A 22028-nucleotide genomic window follows, 5' to 3' on the forward strand; every position below is an offset into this window, starting at 1 on the left:
GTATTACAGAATAGATATATTAATGTATTTAATAATACATATATAAGAACTGGATATCCAATATTAGCCGTTCGTTTTATGTGATTAGGTTTTCGCCATACCCAAACCCAAACCCAAACTCAACCACAAGAATTTTTCTAAACCCAACCTTCAAACCCTAGCCCAAAATTATAAACTTATTCAAATATCATAAAATTTTATATCATTCGATTGTAAATGATGAGTAGAACAACGTAGTATATTTAGTTTTTCAATTTATAAAATATTAACTTTGTAAATAATGTCAGATTAAAATTTGTAAAATGATACCATAGGAAGAAAGTTAATTTCAAAATCCTTTAATGAGATTATATAGTCAATATCATCATTAACAACATTCATAATCACTCTCATATCTAATTTCAAAAGTTCAAGTTTGTAGACACAAGAGTATGAAGTGAAAAGGGAAGTTGTGAGGTAAAAGAGGTCAACTATAACTTTTGAGTTTCTCATCAAAACATATTGAATCCTAATATGAAAATGTTCCATTTGATGAGTAAACATCGAATATCAAATTTATTTTAACTTTCATATTTAAAGATTTCTTCCCTCAATCACACATGGTCTACTATGATGAAAAGGATGAAATCTTGAAAAAGGACCACCTATTGAAACTTTACCAAAATGATGTACATGATCTATAATGATATAGAATTCAATTTCATGTCCTAATAATCAGAAATGGTATCATGGGAAGGTATATGTTGATATTTTTTGGTTGACTTTAGAGAAAGACAAGTCAGACCAACTCTATCAAATACATAACCAACAATATATACATAAAAATGCTCCATTCGATGAGTACAGATAGAATATAAAGTTTATTTTCACTTTTATATTCAGGATTTCAACTCTAACATGCCATCTGATAAACAATGAACACGGATGAATTTCTGGAAAATGACCACTTTATGAAACTTTACCATCATGTTATACATCTCTACTAATGTATATGGTTCAATTTTCAGACAGTTTGGTGAACATTCTATCTTTCAATAAGGCAAAGGGTGAAATTTCAAGGTTGTCTTGGAAGATCAGGAGGAAATCTTGAATATAGAGAACCACATCCTCAATCTACTAAATACATATCAATCGATTGGAAATCGATAGTACATCTCGAAAATATCATTTATTTTATGTTTTGAAATCTCTCCTTTACCTCTTTTGGTCAATTAAGACAATTAAGGATGAGACTATAGGAAAAGTTACCAATCTCAAAATAAATGATAATATCGTGTTCCACATCTCAAATAAAGTGGACTTTCTTCAAATTATATATTTTCATTTCAAGAAATGTATCCAGTAGATAGTACATGGTGATTTGTCAGGTGGATTGATAGAATCTGAAAGGTACAGAAACAACTCCATTTTCAATGAAATTGATACCATGACATGTAGACACACTAATTAGCATATTATATCAATTTCATAAATATTGGTTCAGTAGATGTCGAGTTGTCAACTCTATCATTTTACTATAGAACTTTGACATCAAATTAAAGCTTATGCTCCAACTCGCTCATTATACATACAATCAATCTAGAATTGATATCACATAAATTATACATCAATTATATATACTGTATATAGTTTGGAAACAATTAGTATTACTTTCAATTAGTGAGTCAGTAAATGTTCAATGTCAATAGTGATTATATCCAAGTGTACACTCTATCTCAATGAATGTACATCCTATCATCGTGTAACTTTACCATGGACGTTTAAACACACTGTTATACATATGGTATCAATTTTAGTCTGTTAGAATTGAATTAAGTATGATAATAATAACAGTCTATCACATTGTCATAATTCAACATATAGAATATACTCCATCTCAGTCAATTTACAAAATATCATACTTGTATCAAATATGAATACACTCCGCTTGATGAGGAGAACAATCTGAGAAAGTTTCATATTCATGGCTCAATATCTTTAACTCAACTAAGGTAATCAATTAGGAAGAATCTTAATTCCAAAATTAAATTTTACCATCATATCACAATTACTGAATAATGAAATACTTATACAAGAATCATATGATCAATTGTAATGTTCATGTCAATAATCAGTGAAGGTACCATTTCATCAGCCTTAGTGTTCACATCTCAATATCTAGACAGTCAATGTGACTGAAACTTGATATACAACCTATTTAGATGATATAATGATGACTCTCCATTGTAACATGCATGTGTAATTGAATGTTGACACTTTTCATATTGTTATATTTATAGAGATGGTATCCAACAGAGTCAGTTCACAATGTTAAATATTGAAACTCATTCTGTATGGTATATTTGGTGTATAGAGTGGTTTTTTTATTGATTGTAATCAGTTTGAAATAATTTGATGAAATTGACACTGTCTAGTCACCATTACATAACAAATAGACCATAGTTTACATTCCATCTCAGTCATTTCGACGAGTTATTGATTAATTCCACCACCATTATGTTTCTCATACATTGTAGTACAGTTTATATTTCAAGAGTGATTTCTGTGTAGATTATTATAATCGAAATACCTTGCAATACCAATAAAACTCAATAGAAGAGTTAATTCATCTCATTTTCAAATAGATTATTCAATATAGAACACATCTAGATAGTTTCCAGATCATAAAAGTCAAGATACTATATATGGTCTTTGATTAAATTTAAAAATAGACTGCCGTTAATTACTGGAATATTAATTCAAAGCTTGATGATAAAGCTGTTGATTGAAATCAAACCGATTATTGAATATTGATCATTGAATTGGTGAATAATCACTCTTGATAATGTTACTTATTCAGATTGCATGCAAATCAACCTGATTCAATCTACAAAGGTTGGTAGTTGCACCACTACGTGGCGAAACTACCCATCCACGATCAATCAACATAAGAATCACTTCCATTCAACTCAATTTGACCGTTATAATCAATAAATCAATGAAATGTTCCTTTATTAGCAATACCTATTCAATCTAACGAGTAGATTCACGTCCCAAACATTTGACTTCTAAAAGTCCATAATTCACAAGTTAGTACTGACCTGACCTTTAAATATCTATCAATACAAGAAATGAAACCATCAAATTTACATCATTAATAGATGATAAGAAATATAATCAATGATATGAATCTTCACTAAGTAATCTCTTAAATAACCCAAATAAATCAACTCTGAATCCTAACCAAACCCAACCCACTTTGTAAATAATGTCAGATTAAAATTTCTAAAATGAAACCATAGGAAGAATGATAATTTCAAAATCCTTTAATGAGATTATATAGTATATATCATCATTAACAACATTTATAATCACTTTCATATAAAATTTCAAAAGTTCAAGTCTGTAGATATAAAAGTATAGAGGGAAAAGGGAAGTTGTGAGGTACAAGAGGTCAACTATAACTTTTGAGTTTCTCATCAAAACATATTGAATCCTAATATGAAAATGTTCCATTTGATGAGTATACGTCGAATATCAAATTTATTTTAACTTTCATATTTACAGATTTCTTCCCTCAACCATCATACGGTCAACTATGATGAACAGGATGAAATCTTGAAAAAGGACCACCTATTGAAACTTTACCAAAATGATGTACATGATCTATAATGATATAGAATTCAATTTCATGTCCTAATAATCAGAAATGGTATCATGGGAAGGTAAATGTTGATATTTTTTGGTTGACTTTAGAGAAAGACAAGTCAGACCAACTCTATCAAATACATCACTTCAACCAACAATATATACATGAAAATGCTCCATTCGATGAGTAGAGATAGAATATCAAGTTTATTTTAACTTTTATATTCACGATTTCAACTCTAACATGCCATCTGATAAACTATGGACACGGATGAATTTCTGGAAAATGACCACTTTATGAAACTTTACCATCATGTTATACATCTCTACTAATGTATATGGTTCAATTTTCAGACAGTTTGGTGAACATTCTATCTTTCAATAAGGCAAAGGGTGAAATTTCAAGGTTGTCTTTGGAAGATCAGGAGGAAATCTTGAATATAGAGAACCAAATCCTCAATCTACAAAATACATATCAATCGATTGGAAATCAATAGTACATCTCGAAAATATCATTTATTTTATGTTTTGAAATCTCTCCTTGACCTCTTTTAGTCAATTAAGACAATTAAGGATGAGACTATAGGAAAAGTTACCAATCTCAAAATAAATGATAATATCGTGTTCCACATCTCAAATAAAGTGGACTTTCTTCAAATTATATATTTTCATTTCAATAAATGCATCCGTTAGATAGTACATGGTGATATTTCAATGGAATGGATGGAAATCTGAAAGGTACAGAAACAACTCCATTTTCACTTAAATCAATATCATTACATGTAGACGCTCTAATTAGAATATGATATCAATTTCATGAATATTGGTTCAGTAGATGTCGACATGTCAACTCTATCAATTTACTATAGACATTTGACATGATATCATAGATTATGCTCCAACTCACTCATTTTACATATAATCAGTCTAGAATTAATACCACATAGCCTATACATCAATTAAATACATCTACAATAGTTTAGAAACATTTCAAACTACTTTCATAAAATTAATCAGTAAATGTTCAATCTCAACACTTTATATATCCTAGTGAACACTCCATATCAGTGAAAGTACATCCAATCATCCTGTAACTTTACCATATACCTTTAATCACTCTATTATACATCTGGTATCAATTTCATACAGTTAGAATTGAATTCAGTATGATAATAATAACAATCTTTCAAAATGACACATTTCAATAAAAAGATTACACTCCATCTCAGTCAGTTTACAAAATATCATACTAGTATCAAATATGAATAGACTCCTCTTGATGAGGAGAACAATTTGAGAAAGTTTCATATTCATGGCTCAGTATCTTCAAGTAAACTAAGTAACCTTAGAATAGACAAGTCAATTAAGTACATCAATTCAACAATTGAAAATTGAAATATAGTATATTTATTACAAATTAATAGGACTCTTCTAAATAACTATATCGTTTAAATTAATATTTGTAAAGTTGTCAACACATCATGTCACAGATCATACTCTTTCTCAATGAATAGTTGACTAAATCAATTTAAAATGACATACAGTTGTTTATACATAGTATTGTATATGTGGTATCAATATCTTTTAAAATTGTCAAGTATTAAGGAAGATCTAAAAAAATAAGGTGGTAAAATTGAATAAGTTAGTAAAATGACCTTGAATCGATCACTCGTCACTTAATTGACACTCCAACATACAACCACTGAACCAACAGTGCTAAAGCTTTAATTTCTAGAAATGATTCGTATGAATAACCAAGGGGTTGTATGACTATTAAGGGAAAATTGTCGGTTTCTATTAAGAACAACAATTAACAACAAATAACAACAAGAATTGTATCATTATATGATAATAACAATAATTTATTAAACGATATGGAAGGGAGAAGTTGCTCCCTCACCAAATGATGAGGGGAAGATTCAACTTGATGATCAAGAGATGGTACCTCCACCAATCTACTTAAATTATAATATCATTGAAGATTATCCTGATGATCTTGTTGATAAATAGATTCATACATCGGAATAGTTTTGGAAGCAGAGTTATTTAGCGTTGTATTTTGATAATCGTAATATTTTAAAGGGTTAAAAATGGAGTTGATTAATGCGATTATCAAAATAATGGCTTCAAATCCATGGCTATTAGCATTGCCAACAAGCAAATAACTTGTGGAGTGAGAAACATTACCACTACCTTCTAAATAATATTAATAAATATTATTTACTTGTTCCTTAATGATCTTAATGATATCGGAATAAGTGCGCACCGCAATTAAAGGTAGTTTCACACTTGTTCAACACAGCTATTAAGCAATAGAAAATTAACAAGTTTAACACCAATTCAAATACAAAATGCTCAACAATTACTGAATTAAATGCAAATATCCCAACGTCATTTTGTAGAGAATTAAGTTGAACCTATGCGATTTTTCACCGTTTGCCAAATGGTTGCGTATATAGCAAGCCCCCCCAAGAGAACAAAAAACACAGAAATATCGAGGTAAAACGAGTTGATTATCTCCATTATTTGATAGCAACCAATATTAAAATTATATATCAGCATGTAGCCGTGAACATTTCCTATCTAATGATATATATCGATGTATATGAAGTCTTATAAATAATGATGTTTTAAGAGCGCAGATTAATATCCAAACCCTTTAACAGATATTAAAAAGACACACATTCCTGGAAGTTATGAAGGTTCAACTGAAGATTTCCCATCAGAGGAAAGTACAAAATTCAAACCAATTAACAGTTTACGTGAATCCTCTTTAAATGCATCAACTGGATCATCTAGTTATTCAGATCCAATTCAAAATTATGAAATTCAAGAAAGAATTGGTCAAGGTGCATTCGGAAGTGTGTGCAAAGCAAAAGATTTGAAATCTGGAATAACAAGAGCAGTTAAAGCACTTAAATATTCCAACAATGAAGATTTGAATTTAATGATGAAAGAAGGAATGCAACTGATGAACATTTCACACTCAAATATTTTAAGAGTGAATGATTTATTTGTTGGAAATAATCAATTATTATATATTGATATGGATTATTATGAATAGACGGTGGGCAGTACCCTGTATTCGTTGTTCCAACCAAATTTTTTAGAGTCGAGCCAATTTTATAAATATTTTAATATTATTTATTCTTCTGATGATATTTCGTCGCCACTTTATTCATCACTTCCACTTTGTGGATTCTGATGCATCATCTTCCTCATATTCTGATCCGCTGGTAGTATCGTCTTGGTAAATTCTTGGAAAGCTTTTGGAGTTTATGGTTTGATGGTTGGTATTTCATCATCAACAGGATTTCCTCTTTTTGTTGCCAATTTCTTGGTTTCTTTGTTGTTGGAGATTTAGATGTAAGAAGAAGATTCCAGTCAAAGAAATTTCCTGATGATGGGTTGTTGTATATATATTCTAGCCAACTGCCATGTTGTTCAGTTGCTTCCAAATACCAGCTTGTGATTGGACATTGTGGCCAGTAGACAAAATCTCTTAATTTTTTTAAATTTTAATTTAACGGTTTTTACAACCAAATGTCAAAGCAACGGATCTTCTGTGGCTCGACTTTGAAATTTTTTTGTCTGACCCGGCTCGACTTGTAAAAATTTTTGTCTGACCCGGCTTGACTTGTAAATTTTTTAGCCTGACCCGGCTCGACTTGGAAATTTCGCAAGTTCTACATAAAATGCCTCTGGCTCGACTTTGAAATTTTTACTCCCTGACCCGGCATTTTACATCACTGACCACCGTCTAATTATGAAAATGGAGATTTATGTAAACTCATTTACAAACAAACTTCTAATGTTGCAGAAAAGGTTATTTTCCAAATATTGGAACAATCTTGTAAGGCATTAGATTATGTTCACTCTGAATTGAAAATTATTCACAGAGATGTAAAACCAAGTAATATTTATTTTCATCAAATCATATGAGGTTAATGAAAATATTCATGTAATTTTAGCAGATTTTGGTCTTGCCAAACAAACTCAAGGATCAATCAATAACTCATACGCTGGCACTCCTCTTTATATGAGTCCTGAATGGACTGGTTTAGGTGCTAAATATTCTTACAATACTGATATTTATTCATTAGGTGTTACAATTTATCAAATAATGACTAAGGATTCACAAACTTCCATAAGTCATCTTTATTTAACAATGGATTCTGCAGAAGTGAAAGAGTATTTGAAGAACATGATGAATGAACCGGCTGTTTATTCTTCAAAATTGATTGAAATTGTGTTATCAATGTTAGAAAAAGACACTAACAAGAGACCAGCAGCAAAAGACATTCTAAAAACAATAAATTAATGAGATAGTTTAATTCTTGTTATGTTTCTATTTATTAGTTATCCTTGATTTTTCATACAACATGAGTCCACAAGTTATTGAATACACCACAAGTTTGATTAGAAATATAAGGTTGACATCCACTACACACAAATATTTCAGTAACATCATGATATTCAATTCTCCAATTTCCTCCAAAAGTTGCTTGAAACATAATTCCCATATTAAACATTTTACCATGTGGAATAAATGATCATGATGACGATTATTCTTGCAACTCATGTGCAATCTTGAACTGCCATCAGTCCCATGTAATTCCAATAGATCCTTCACCTAGTCCAATAATTGCTCGATTTATGTTTCGTCCATAACCTACGAAAGGTTGAGGTTTGGTAATTTCCTCATTTCTCATAGGTTCCAATTGATTAATCATGTCTTTGAGAATGTATCTTCCAAATTAATCTGTAAACTTTCACTGCTTATTCCAAGTCCGAGTATTAATGAAGTATGTTCCAATGCAATCAAGATAATAAACATCCACCATCAGATTGGAATACTTTGGTATCTTTTTTGACTACCTTTTCTAATAATTCTCTCCTTTTGGTATATTCAGATCCATTGAAAAAGTATCCTTTCTCGATAGTTCTATCGACTACAGTTTCAATATTAATATTTTCCTTACTGCTTGTTTCAAATATTTCATAATCCGAACAATCATAACTTGTCAAAATTTCAATAACTTTTCCCTTGACTTGTTGCATATTTAGTGTAGAATCAGATTTCAAACGATCGATCTGACTGATGCAAACAGTTATTGGAACGGATTCATCATCATTAATATTAACTATTGATCTGATTACTCTATCAAAAACATCGAAATATGTTGTATGGCTATTCACAGCAAACAAAACAATGTATCCTCTTGCTCCTTTAAGTTTTGCTAATTAATCCGAAATCAAATCGAAACCAAAGGTCAATTAAATAAATATTTACGCCCTACTAACTAACCTTGATCATATAAATAATAATCATGCCTAAAACCACTATCCCAAATTTCCAATTTCAACTGTCTTTGATTGAAATGAATATTCCTACGAAATGTTTCATCAATTGGATGATCATATTCAGCAATAAATCGATCGTACAAGTATCTATAGATGAAGCAATGAATTCCAGAACCACCAGGACCAGTAATGCAAAGCTTGAACTTATTTTCATTGGCTTTATGATGTGGCTCCTTTTCTTTCCTTCTCCTTTCAGCTTCATGCAAAATAGCAAACATTCTCTTGTAGGACTTTTTGGATAATTTCTTTATAGTTTCTTCCTTTTTATGCCAGTGATTCCACTGACAAACTGGACTGACTATTTCCTTTCCATCCTTTATTTCGGAACGTACGTGAATATATGAATACAAGATAATTGACCAATACTTTTCCAAAAAAGAACGAAGCATGAATTGTTTGGAAATTAATTCTAAATTACACAAGTTTTTAATGTTGGCTTCCAGTCTCACAGAAGGTTGTGCAGTATTGATGATGTACTCAACAATGTGATGAAGCAACTCGGGAGGAAGATTGGCAAAGTGTGATGACATTTTTTAAAATGTGATGAATTCATCAAATTCACTGTTCCTCCTGTTCTTGCATTGTTCTTTTCCAGTTGCTGATGGTTTCTTGAATAGACTTGTTACTAATTTTCAAACGTTCCACTACATCAATCATATTTTGCATGCATTGGAATTTAATTTCATCAAAGAGAGTGTTGGGAATAAGGGAAGGATCGTTAGATTGATTCAATACAAGTTCAATAGATTCATAACGTTGTCTAATGTTAGAGATGTTCAATTCGAGTGAGCTTCCTGTTTTGAGATAGGTATTTAGTATTCTAGAGGCAACCTTCGTTTTGTGACGTTTTGGCATTATTTTGAATTTTTCAATATCTCTGAATGCAAGAATGTCCTCAGTGCAATAACTTCTTCTTGCAAAATCAAGTATAATAACGAACGTCTTTCTATTCTTGAGCAGCATTTCAATTTCTGTTTCTGCGTATGAGTGTTGATGTTGCCAATCGTGGTAAATTGAGTATAGAACAGCCATATCTACTGATATGAATATTTCAATTAAAGAATAAATCAATAAAGTAAAACCGAACGGAATGAAGTAGTCAGTTAAGAATCTCACAATTTCAATTTGTCCACTCACTAGATAAGCTATGGCTTGGATGATTTGAATGATAATTAGAAGGATTGTTTCTCTCTTAATCAACCAAGTATCTCTATCAGCAAAAAATAGCAAAATAGCAAATGCAATTTCAATAATAATGTAAAAAGCAGCCTCTCCAGCAAGTATGAAAATAGTATTACTCGTAGTGACGCATCCTGAATCAAAAGCAAACATGCTTACATTCCAAATGAACATTCTCTTTCCACTTGAAGAAAATGATGCTTCATCTGCTCCTCCAAGTATTGCCCAAATAGCAAGATGAATGAAAAACGCAATAATATAAACTATTCCAATAAACTTGTAGCTCACTAGAAAGGAAAATATTTTGAATTTTCTTTCATCTAGAATTGAGTCTGTGAAATCGTCCTCAGCCGAGGTAATCCAAGTTTGAGAATCGTTTTCAGAATCATCTCTTCTCATGTCCTTAATTTCAGCTATAATTGAAGAGTCTTCAGGAGGTGTCAATTCCAAGTTGATAGCTGTTGTATTTTGTTCGTCCGTAGTTCCTGAGCTTTTTTCATCAAATGAAACTGCTTTCTTATCCACCAAAGAGAGAGAGGAGCCAACAGTTGGTATTGTTGATGTAGATGAGAATTTGTGTTTGGGGTCATTAATCTTACTCGATTTTTTAGACTTGTCTCTTGTTGAAGAGTTTGCTTTTTGGTCAAAGACCTTAGACTTTTCCAAATTGAGCTTGTACATAAAATAAATTCTAATGCACCTAAACACTGTCGGTAGGCAAATTGCAGGTGCAATTACAAAAAAAGAGATGGTATACAAAAAACATGGCATGAGCTTTCTTCCAATAGCGTATCTCAAACATGTGGTCATTACAAAGAATAAACTTGCAATGATCGTTAGAATCAAGTAAAGGGGATTTCTTGCCTTCACATAGCTTGAATTTCTCTTCCAAATAACACCAATAATCCCAAAACCAACAAATAGGAGATAGACAAATATGAAAATACCAGAAAATATTGGTGTGAAAATACTATCTGGACAAATATTGTTCACCACAGTTGCGTTATATCCCTCTCTACTCAAATCTCCCAATTTAAACAATCTAGGATCGCATATTGAAGAATAACTACTATTCGTTGAAGAGTTGGTTTCCATAACATCAAGAAACAATAGCAATGAGTCAGAATCATTCTGCAGTGGAAAAGTTACAATGTTGCTCGGTATTAACCTATCAAAAATCAAAGGGAGTAAAATCTCAATTACTTCCACTAACATTTCAGAAGAAAGTGCTGTTGTTGAAGTTGCTTTGTTTTTTAGGAGGTGTTTGGAGGAGTGGATAAATTAAACAGTCTATTTTATGTTCCTGCTTAGGCCTTAGCTGTTAGGTAGAAAAAAGAAATTGCCTCCAAATCCATCATTTACAAGGACACAAGAAACAACCAATTTAATCTATTAAAATCATAATTCTTTCCTCTGATGATGTTGCGTCTTCCCGTATTGTTGTAATTTTTTTGCATGAAAATCTACAGTACTCAAGCAACAGTTATTCAATAAACCAATTATTAAAAAATGAAAAGTTCAACAACAACGAATAAGGCACCAATATCTTCCACAGCATCAAATAGTATTACCAAGCAATCAACAACTTCTTCCTCAAAGGTTTCATCCGTGGCACACCCCTTAAAGAAAAATTCATCAACTTCATCAACAATAGCAACAAAACCATCATCCACAACAACAACATCAGTAAAGAAGCCAATATCATCAACAAAGTATTCCGGAGTTATATCAACAAGTAGTACAACCTCTCAAAAGACGAGAAATATATCACCAACAAAAAGAACGACATCAACAAGTTCTGTTTCAAGCAAATTGGGAGCTAAAAAACCAACAGTGGCTGGTAAAACAACAACTGAAAAACAACCATCCACTACAGCTAAAATACCACAATTTGAATTAACTGCAGATTGGTTACATTCCCTATTGATGGATATTAATTTGGATCACTCTATTCCATTTACAAATATTAAACATCCCAATCATCAATTTCTTAAAAGCAAAGATGAAACATTTATAAAGGACATGGATGACTGTCTTCCATATTCTATTGATGATGGAGAGAGAAAGATGGCTCCTTGTGACAAGAGTGGAATTCAATTAGATGGCCATTATACTACAGGACATAATGTTCATTTTGTGATGCAATCGGAAAAGTTTAGCTTCTTCTCCTGGACATTAATAATGAGAGCTTATGTTGATGAAAAATCATCTTGTTTGTTTTCATTTGGGCCGTGGTACAGGTAAGTGAAATTACATTGAATCTTTCATTATCCAACCCTCACAGATGGTTTGTCCTTAGCCCTACCTACGTTCAACTCAATCAAGGTGACACCTTTTTAGGTAAACTTAATGGTATCAAACTTAACCAATGGAATGAAATTTCAATCTCCTTCAATTTCGATCAGGAAAAACAATCATTTGATAACTGTCAAATTGATAAAATCATTAAGGGAAAGAAAGAAATTTTGATGCTGGTAAATGGTGTGGAAAACATATTTGGACTTCCTTCAGGAGCAACACTTAAAGGGCCTGAAGATGAATTTGGAATGAAACACGAAAAATGCATTGGATTCTTGAACATGAGTAATGGTGGTTCTTTGAGAGGAACTGTTTCATCAATTATATTACTCAACAGACCATGCTCAACACTTAATGAGCTAAAGGGAATAAGTTCAACCCTAACGCATCTCCACAACAAGCCAAATGGTCCTCCAATTCTAATGGATCAAATCCCAATGCCAAAAACATTACCAAAAGATTGCATTCAAATTTTGAAAGGAAATGCTCACTTTCAGTCGATTATTGAAAAGAACCATATGATTATCTTCTTCTTTTTTGAGAGTTTTTCAATGTATCAACGACGTCAATTTGTTTTTCCTTTCATTAATCATTTTGTGGAGTTTTTTACTCGAGTTGGAAGTGACAGCCCAATCAAGTGTGGGAGGATTGATGTTGGCAATGGAAACTATGATCTCAGAAACACTTTTAAATTCAAAACTGAAGGCTTTATATTCTACAAGAATGGACACATATTTGGACGTATTGATGTTGATGAAACAACCAAGCTTGATGTTTTGAAAAAAAAGTTAGACGAATTTGAAAAGTTGGTTGGTGTTGATGAACCTCCAACAAGAGAGAATGTAGAGAGTGATAATAATGAATTTGAAACAAAGCTAATCAAAAAGGAAGATAACCCTATTAAGAAGATTATTACATCCACAAATCCAATTCCAATCGCAAACAAGACCTCTGATATCATCCTTGAAAAGCCATCTGAATGGCTTGAGAGCGTTTCAGCTGATATAAATATTAACTATGATATGAGAATTGCAAATCCATCCCATCCAAATCATTCACTCTACACAAAGCATAATGTGTTGAGCACTATTGTCGAACAATGCAGGTCAAGTATTGACAAGAATAGATATAAGGAGAAGGCAATTTGTGATCAATGGGGTATTCAATTTGATGGTGATCATGAGGGAGGAGATGTGATTGTAGAAATGAAGAGTGCCTACTTTAGCAAAACTGTCTGGAGTCTCTTTATCAGAGTTTATGTGGCGTCTAGTTCAAATGTAATATTTGCATTTGGACCATCCTATAGGTATGTAGCTATTCAATAATATATTATATATTATTATTCTCTAAATTTCAAACTCAATAGATGGTTTGTTCTCACACCAAGCAGTCTTGGTCTCTCAAATCAACAAAATCATTACTCTGTCGAAGGAATCAAATTCGACGATTGGAATGACATTTTCGTTTCATTAAATTTGGACGTGCCTAAATCTCCAAATGATATCTGTAAACTTAACAATGTCATTAAGAATAAGATGGAAGTTCTTCTTATAATTAATGATAAAAAGAATAGCATTCCACTAACTGGTTTCAAATTCTCTGATAGAATTGAACCATTTGATGATAACTCTCTTGGATTCATGAACATGGCAAGTGGTTCCTGTTTACGAGGTGTAGTTTCATCGCTAGTGATATTGAATAAGCCATGCAAAAACTTGGATGAATTGGAAAAGGTTGGATCGTTCTTCCTGCAAAATCACATGAAATACATGAACGATCCAGTCATTGTAGACTATAGGAAAGTGTTTGAGGATAACCCAAAGAAATCAGAGGATCATGGAAACACAATAGACCTCAGCAAGGAAAGTCAATTCGATCAAATAATTGCCAAAAATCCTATTGTTGTTGTAGATTACTATGCAACATGGTGTGGGCCTTGTATGATGCTTGCTCCAGCAATGGCTCAATTGTCAATGGATTACCCTACTGTAAAGATTGTAAAGATTGATGTAGATAAATTTCCAACTTTGGCCCAAAGAGGTAAAGTGAGAGCAATGCCAACAATTGTCTATTACTACAAGCAGAAAGAAGTTAAACGACATGAAGGAGGATCAAAAGGAAGTATTGATGCAAGCATTGCTACTCTCTTAGCAAAGAAGTGATGATAGCTTCATGTTGGATTTTTTATTAGAATGAAAAAATAAAATATTTTCACAAAATTTCACATGTCATCCAATCAAAAAAATAAACTCGTCATCACAACAACCAATGCCAATAACAAGAAATTCACAGCAAACAACCTATTGCCACCACCAATTAAACTTGTGTGCTTCTTTGGAGATGTACTCACTGGTGGATTAGTACTTGATTGTGGAGTTGTCTCTGCAGTCAAATCAACAGCAAATTTAGTTGTATGATCACAGGCACACGTAACAACAGAATTGTCATAATCGATACTTGCTAGTTTACATCCTGATGAACTCCACATCAATTTTTGTTCATCATAATATTTACATACAAGTTGTTTTTGCATGGCTGATTTACTAACCAAAACCTTCAATGTGAATTTTAGTTGAATTGGTTTTGTAAGATTGGTTAATGCTAGAGCTTGTCCAGAACTGTAAAACTTGAGGTCCACCTGGTCAGAAACAAGATTTGTCATAGCTCTACGTCTTGATGATGTCTTGTAGGAATATTTAACAAGACTGATGGCTGCCATTGATGAAGAATCCTTATAAATGGAAGAAATGTCAGTGGAAATGTCATCATAGACAAAGGTTGTTCCTCCTGATGATTTTAACACACTTGATATGTTAAATGATGAAACAGAAATGTTAAAAGATGAAGATTGAATATGGAGACTTGTCAAAGCTGATGTGTTGGTTTCCACTGGATTGATGCTCATTACAAGGACAGAAGCAATGTTAGAAATTAAACTTTCGGCCTTACTTTCTGAACCATATTCATAAATATTAGAAATGATACTGACAGTAGATTGTGTTTCTTCAGTGGAAAGTTTGACTTGGGTTGAACCATTTTGTAACTTTTGGGACATGTCTGTGAGGAATGAGTCAAGCTTGGTAGAGACACTTTCCAGAGCTGTCTTGTCAACAGTTGGTGATGAAGTAACAGTTTCAAATATCTTTAAAACTTGTTGAGAATTATTGGTGTCAATGGAAAGAGTATTCACTAATTGTGTACTAACAAGTGATGAACTTGATTCATCGTAGAAGGCAACAATCTTTTCTTCACTTGACAATGAGCTGATTCTTGTAGAAAGCTCTTGACTTGTACCAGAGAATGCACTAATAATAACACTTCCACCTCTCAGCGTGTTGACATTTCCAGTGGAATCTTTTACAAACATCACTAATGGAATTGAGGATTGCTTGGTGAAGGGCAGTATTGTAGTGGCGTTTGGATACTGAGAATATTTTGTCAAGACAATATTTTCGTCCTTACTATTCACAAATCCGAATGCATATTGAAGTGGTGATATCTTTGAAGAGGCCAACCATGGTTTAGAGGAGAGTGTAAATGTTTGTGTGAGAGCAAAGCCGCTTGTTGGACTAATTGTGAAATTATTCTCAGATGCGTACGCTTTCGTCTGACCTTCCAGATAGAAACTACAATCCTCATTTGTATAACCACTATCACATTGACAATTGTTTTGATTTACACAAATTCCATTACCTGAACAAGATTTCGTCGAGTTGTACACAATTCCAAAACAAGAATGATCAGTGACTCTAGTTATTGGTCCTCTGGTTTCTACAATAAGTTCTTGAATAGCTCTAAAACGATGTGCTTCAGAAACATCTTGATATTGATATTCCAACAAATGCCAAGAACCATATTTTGAAGGGAAGCCAACATTTGCATAGTGACAATTTTCAACCAAGCTCAAATTAGCATACATTCTGTAGTACTTTTTGTAAATATCATACATTTTGATATCTCTATTCATGGCAATATACTTATCTGTGGCTCCTGAGGTTTCATATCCACTGGCAATGGCCGAATATTCAGCTACAGAACTACCACTTTCATACATTCCTAGTGTAATATTATAGGATTTTGCAACTTGAAGCTGCTGTTCAAGCATTGATTTAGTGGAAGCAAATTCATCATCACACTTTTTGAAAAGTGTATTCAAATCGGAAATGGCAACCAAAGTTCCTGAAGATTCCAAGCCACATCCGAAATAACCTGTCACTGTTAGCATAATATTGGAATGAGATTTGTAAAGATCTTGATAAGATAATATTCTAGTAGAAGTTATCGGCATAAGAGTAAAGGAAGCTGCAACAAGAGTCAATCTATTGCTTTCACTACCGAATACACTCTTCCAAATAGTAATAATTTCTTTAGAACGTTTTGAATAGAACAAGTTTCTTGCTGCCAAGGAGTCTTTAGATAATCCCAATAATTTTCCTTGCTCTTCACAATATTTACCACTATCAAAGAGTGTATTCCATGCTTCGTTGGTGTATTCAAGATAAATTTGTACATCATTTCTCAGAGTTTGTTTAGCTAGGAGGGCAAATTGTCTGATATATTCATCGTTGGCACCATAAGGAATTGTAAACCACGGATTAGCTTTGAGAATATTACATAATTGAATCATGTATTCGTGAGCAACACCTCTTCCCATTGGTAAAGTAGATGGTGTAATTCTATCTTCCCATGTAATAATTCCTTTTTCCATAGTCCATGGCATGAATCTAATGGTCTTGAAATTTTCCAATCTCTTTAAAAAGAGTGGATGGAATGGATTATCTTGATAGGTATTTTCAAAACCATCCATTACAATTCTTATATTTCTGATAGGATTATTTGGATTGGTTTCTTTAATTTTCATAAAGACACCATTGTCACGAACAAGGGAAAGTGTGACTTTAATTTTCATATATCCTTTCTGGTTATTCTCAATAATTGTAGAATCGAATCCAAAGTCTAATTGACCATTTCCTTCATAGAAAACATGGTAGATTCCTCCTGGCCATTTCTGTTGGATATCTCTCAACATTAGAGTTACTAATTGCTTTCCTTGTGCAATACTAGCTGGATAGCCATCTGATCTTAGTTTGATTTCATTATTATAACTCCAAATATATATGCTATTCATTCCTTCCAAATCTTGGAGAATCCAAGCCCTGGCTTGTTTCATCAAATCAACAAAGGTCCATTGAGGAGAATAATCTACAACGCTATTCACATTCACACCAAGTTTTGATCCATCATTTGGTGAATTTGCCTTGATGGTACAGCTACTTCGTGAGTCCATTCTATATCCACTATGACATGCACAAGTACTGTTAAGGCAAATACCATTTGCACATCCCAGAGAAGGACACTTCAAACAGGCTCTACTTGTTGGATATTTCTTACAATCGATTTCACATTTTCCATTCACAAATGAGTAGCCGTAATCACAGACACAGTTTGTGGAATTGGTAGCACAATAACCAACTCCATTACAATTACAATCAATGGAACAATCACTTCCTGTAAAACCTCTATAACAACTACACTTGTTATAATCAATACAGTTTCCATTATAGTTACATTTTGAATCACAAGTAAATAAGGTGCATCCATAGCCGTAATATCCAGTTTGGCAGTGACATGTATAGACTGCATAAAATCCTTCTGTATGATTGAAAAGACAATTACCTTTTCCTCCACATTGATATGTGCATCTGTAACTGTTAATATAATTGATTATCTCACAATTGGTTCCATTGTAGCCAAAGAAACAGTGGCAAGAGTCTCTGGAATCTGACAAGGCATTTGCAGCACAAACACCATGATTATTGCAGTTATCTTTACAAGTGGATGGCTTTTCATTCCAATTACAAACACTCATTGAATCTATATAGTTTTGATAGGCAACATATTTTGGAGAAGATGAGGATGATAAGTCAGAATCTGATGATTCAATCAATCCCCAACATCCGTACTTGGAAAAGACAGATGTGGATGTAAAATGATTGTAGGCACTTAGTTTAACTCCTGGTGCAATATTAGTTATGTTGGAGAGGTAGTATGTAAGGGCTTGTTTCATTCTTGGGTCTCTGTGAATGGTCATTGATAAATCTGTCAATTCTGTATTACCAGTATCAGTCAAAGATGAAAAATCTGGTCCACCTTCATAGAAAGCAAGTTCCATTCCAGGAGAGGATTGATTTACAATCTTGTATGTGCTTAAAAGAGCATTTCTGGAACTTGCAATGGCTGTATGAATAATAGATCCATAGAATTCCTCAAGACTGACCAGGGAATTATCTGCCTTCTTCAAACTATCGCTCATATATGGAGCAATGGCCACAACATTGAAAGATTGATAGTAATTTCCTTCGCACAAGTAGAAAATCTCCAAAGGGCCAGTCCAAGCTGCTTGAGCAGCAAATACCAATTTGATTCTCCTGTGATGTGATGCTCCAAACACTCCTCTGATAATATCTGCATATCTCTTGGCAGTCTTGATGTGATAACAGATTCTAGCAACTTCATAAGAACTGTAATAGTTTTGAAGTTTGGTCAATTTCATTCCTTCAATAACTCCCATTTGTTGAGCGTAACTTCCACAAGCACCTGAGGCCCAACATTCATTGCCAATTTCAATGTAGGCAGTAACATCTGGTCTGAGATAATCTCTCACATAGGTTGCCCAATTTTCAATATATCTATCAGTGGCTCTGTGAGGTAAATTGAACCATGGATTATTTCCAAGCATATTACACAAGAGCACTTGCATTTCCATACTTACTCCTGTTTTTAGTCTGAAGGTGTAATAGGAATTGAGAGTTCTATTCTCCCAATCATAGTCTTTATCGACACCAATATTAGACCAAGGCATAAATCTAATAATTTGGTACTTTTTCAATTGTTCCAAAAAGAGAGGATGGAATGGGAAATCTTCATAGGTTTGCTCATATTTAGCCTCAAATATTCTCACATTTCTGATGGGATTCAATGGATTGGTTCTCAAAATCTTGTAAAAGACACCATTATTCATTTCAGTCTTGTGATTGTATTGGAGTTCAATTCTACCTGCATCTCTTCTCAATATTTTCTGATCTTCAAACTGGAATTCTAAAACGCCATCACCATCATAGAGGCAAATATACTTTCCATTTGGGAAGTGAGCTGCCACATCACGAACTGCAAAAGTTGCTACATTTTTAGTTATCTCCAAATATTGAGGATATCCATTTTCATCCAGTGGTACACTTTCTTGGTCATCCTCTGCCCATCCAGTACCATAGACAAATTTCTGGACAATCCACTTTCTGGCTCTTCTTTGAATATCTATGAAAGTTACTTCTCGAGACCAATCTGCCAAACCATCAATATTGACGCCAAATTTGGTTGTATTGGAGGCACAATCTTGATATTTTGGAACTGTTATGTTACAATTTGCTCCAGAAAAACCATCAAAGCAGTGGCATGATCCATTATGGCAAACACCATACTTACAATCAGTACATGGTAAACGAATAGGTTTTGGAATATCGTCTGATGTGAATGGAAGACTACCATTTCCTCCTTCCAACCAAGTAAGCACAGCTCGGTATTTTGGTACAGTTTGTGGATCCTGTAGAAGACTTTCCATCACTGCTTGATAGCCACATCTACCACCTCCTCCCAAGCATCTATCTATCTTTTCCACAATATTATTCAGAATCATTAATCCACCTCCCATTCTATGCCAACGTTTCATTACATCAACAACCATATCCTCAACAATTGGTTGTCTGAGAGCCTCAATGGAAATATCCTCTAGTCTTTGTTCCAATGGTGCTAGATCTGTCTTTTTCCATCTATTTGCCCAACCAGGTGCATGAATTCTCAAGCCTGCATCGTATAGTATTAATGGAATTTTCAATTTGAAAGCAACTCTATTTAACAAATAGATCCAATCTATTTCGTCCTTGTAAATTTCTTGTCTGAGTAAATTGAGAACATCATCTACTGTGTAATTGACTGAAAGGTTGACATCATAACCATTTCCATAATACTCTATACCAGTACCAACATTTCCACTCACTGCAAAAGCATCAAATAAGCTCAAGTCATCACTTGAATAGAGTGATAATACACTGTCGTAATAGGCAGGTATCATTGTAGAGAGGATATACTTGCATCGAGTATCATTCAGACCGAATACTGCTTTGAACGTATTGATTAATTGAATGTTCAAGTTTCTATTATTTCCACCCCAGCCCTTATCAGCTGATTGTTCAACATGTATTGTGAGAGAGGTATTTAAATTATCTCTCACATAGGAAGCAATATGCATAATATGATCACTACTGCATGCATTTGGTATTGAAATCCAAATATCCTTAGCCAAATAATTTCCTAATTCTACAATATATTCAATAGAAACCATTGCTTGTCCGTGTTGAGTGTAAAAAGTAGCAGGTCTTTTATCGGCCCATTCCTTATCACAATTTGTGATGGAATTTCCATAACTCCTTCCAATCATCCATGAGGAGAATCTCAATACTGAAAATGGTTCAATAGCTCTGAGAAAGTCTGTGGAAAATGTTGAGGTTACATTCTCCTCCCTTGCCTCCTTCAAAATAACATTGTAAACATTAGGCTCTGTTACAATTAGTACTATACCCTTAGTAGAGGTATTCTGTACTGAAAATTCAAATCTATGACTATTGACTTGTCTAACATTGGTTGCATCTCCTAAAATTGAAAAGTTTCCACTTCCTTCAAAAGTCAAAATATAATCACCTGTTGGATACTTTCCCAAAGTACCCAATTCTGTTTGATAGCCATAACGTCTCTTATTGTATTTATTTTGAAATCCGAGAGGATAACCATCTTGTGACCAATTTGTTGTGATGGTTCCTTCAAAGTAATACGTTTTCCATTCATCAAGTGATCCAACAGGTCTCCACTCTCTTGCATGTTTAAATCTATTGGTAAATACCCACTGAATCATTTCATAATCGATTGGTCCTAAATTAATTCCCAACATGTGTCTTGCTTCATCTCCTCGGAAGAGTAAATTTGGAGCACTTGCAAGTACTGAATGATGATGATGTAGTGTTATTGTTGTTGTTAGTATTGTTATTATTAAGGAGAAGAGAAGACAATTAATAATTTTAGAAAATACTCGTACTGATGATGATGAATCAAGAGGAGAATACCTTCCCGATGATTCGAGGACAAAGACTTTCATGGAGTCTTTTTTTCAATAATACTGTAAATAATTGCCACTTCGACCAACACGCTGACAAGCGCGCTCCACAATACAACTCTATGAAAGCAATTGAATTCTCTCAGCAGGCTATAAGACTCTTGCTAGTAATTATTTCAACACCAACAACCTCCTTTGTATTCCTGACAGTATACAAATTTAAGGGCCGATTCATGCAAAGTATACACTATTGTACAAATTTAAGGGCACCTTGTGCCGATTCATGATGCAAAACTTTACAGTTTAAGGGTGGTGGTTTGAATGTGGTTATCGTTTCGAGAACAGTTGCAAGCTTTGGTGCCCCAGGATCCTGTTCCAAACAAATGTTCACTGAAGC

The 22028-nt window shown here is 33.3% G+C and overlaps 5 protein-coding genes across 5 annotated transcripts; 2 read left to right on the top strand and 3 right to left on the bottom strand.

The window, feature by feature from the left end:
* Window positions 1-7959: 7959 nt before the first annotated feature.
* On the bottom strand, window positions 7960-9401 carry NAEGRDRAFT_78654 (small GTPase). Its single transcript, XM_002680498.1, has 2 exons — window positions 8936-9401; window positions 7960-8867 (listed from the first exon to the last, which is right to left on the bottom strand). The coding sequence occupies exons 1-2, from the start codon at window positions 9378-9380 to the stop codon at window positions 8449-8451; spliced, it is 864 nt and encodes a 287-aa protein (XP_002680544.1). The 5' UTR covers window positions 9381-9401; the 3' UTR covers window positions 7960-8448.
* Window positions 9402-9549: 148 nt separating this feature from the next.
* On the bottom strand, window positions 9550-11265 carry NAEGRDRAFT_64084 (uncharacterized protein; the record flags this gene model as incomplete). Its single annotated transcript, XM_002680499.1, has 1 exon — window positions 9550-11265. One exon carries the CDS (start codon window positions 11263-11265, stop codon window positions 9550-9552), a length of 1716 nt encoding a protein of 571 aa, XP_002680545.1.
* A 414-nt stretch (window positions 11266-11679) lies between these two features.
* On the top strand, window positions 11680-13793 carry NAEGRDRAFT_64085 (uncharacterized protein; the record flags this gene model as incomplete). The annotated part of the gene is made up of 2 exons (XM_002680351.1): window positions 11680-12410; window positions 12455-13793. The coding sequence occupies 2 exons, from the start codon at window positions 11680-11682 to the stop codon at window positions 13791-13793; spliced, it is 2070 nt and encodes a 689-aa protein (XP_002680397.1).
* A 444-nt stretch (window positions 13794-14237) lies between these two features.
* On the top strand, window positions 14238-14630 carry NAEGRDRAFT_31268 (uncharacterized protein; the record flags this gene model as incomplete). Its single annotated transcript, XM_002680352.1, has 1 exon — window positions 14238-14630. The coding sequence occupies one exon, from the start codon at window positions 14238-14240 to the stop codon at window positions 14628-14630; it is 393 nt and encodes a 130-aa protein (XP_002680398.1).
* A 15-nt stretch (window positions 14631-14645) lies between these two features.
* NAEGRDRAFT_57192 (uncharacterized protein) lies at window positions 14646-21673 on the bottom strand (the record flags this gene model as incomplete). Its single annotated transcript, XM_002680500.1, has 1 exon — window positions 14646-21673. One exon carries the CDS (start codon window positions 21671-21673, stop codon window positions 14705-14707), a length of 6969 nt encoding a protein of 2322 aa, XP_002680546.1. The 3' UTR covers window positions 14646-14704.
* Window positions 21674-22028: the final 355 nt, after the last annotated feature.

This window comes from Naegleria gruberi (assembly GCF_000004985.1).
Source record: "Naegleria gruberi genomic scaffold NAEGRscaffold_9, whole genome shotgun sequence".
Taxonomy (NCBI): domain Eukaryota; phylum Heterolobosea; class Eutetramitea; order Acrasida; family Naegleriidae; genus Naegleria; species Naegleria gruberi.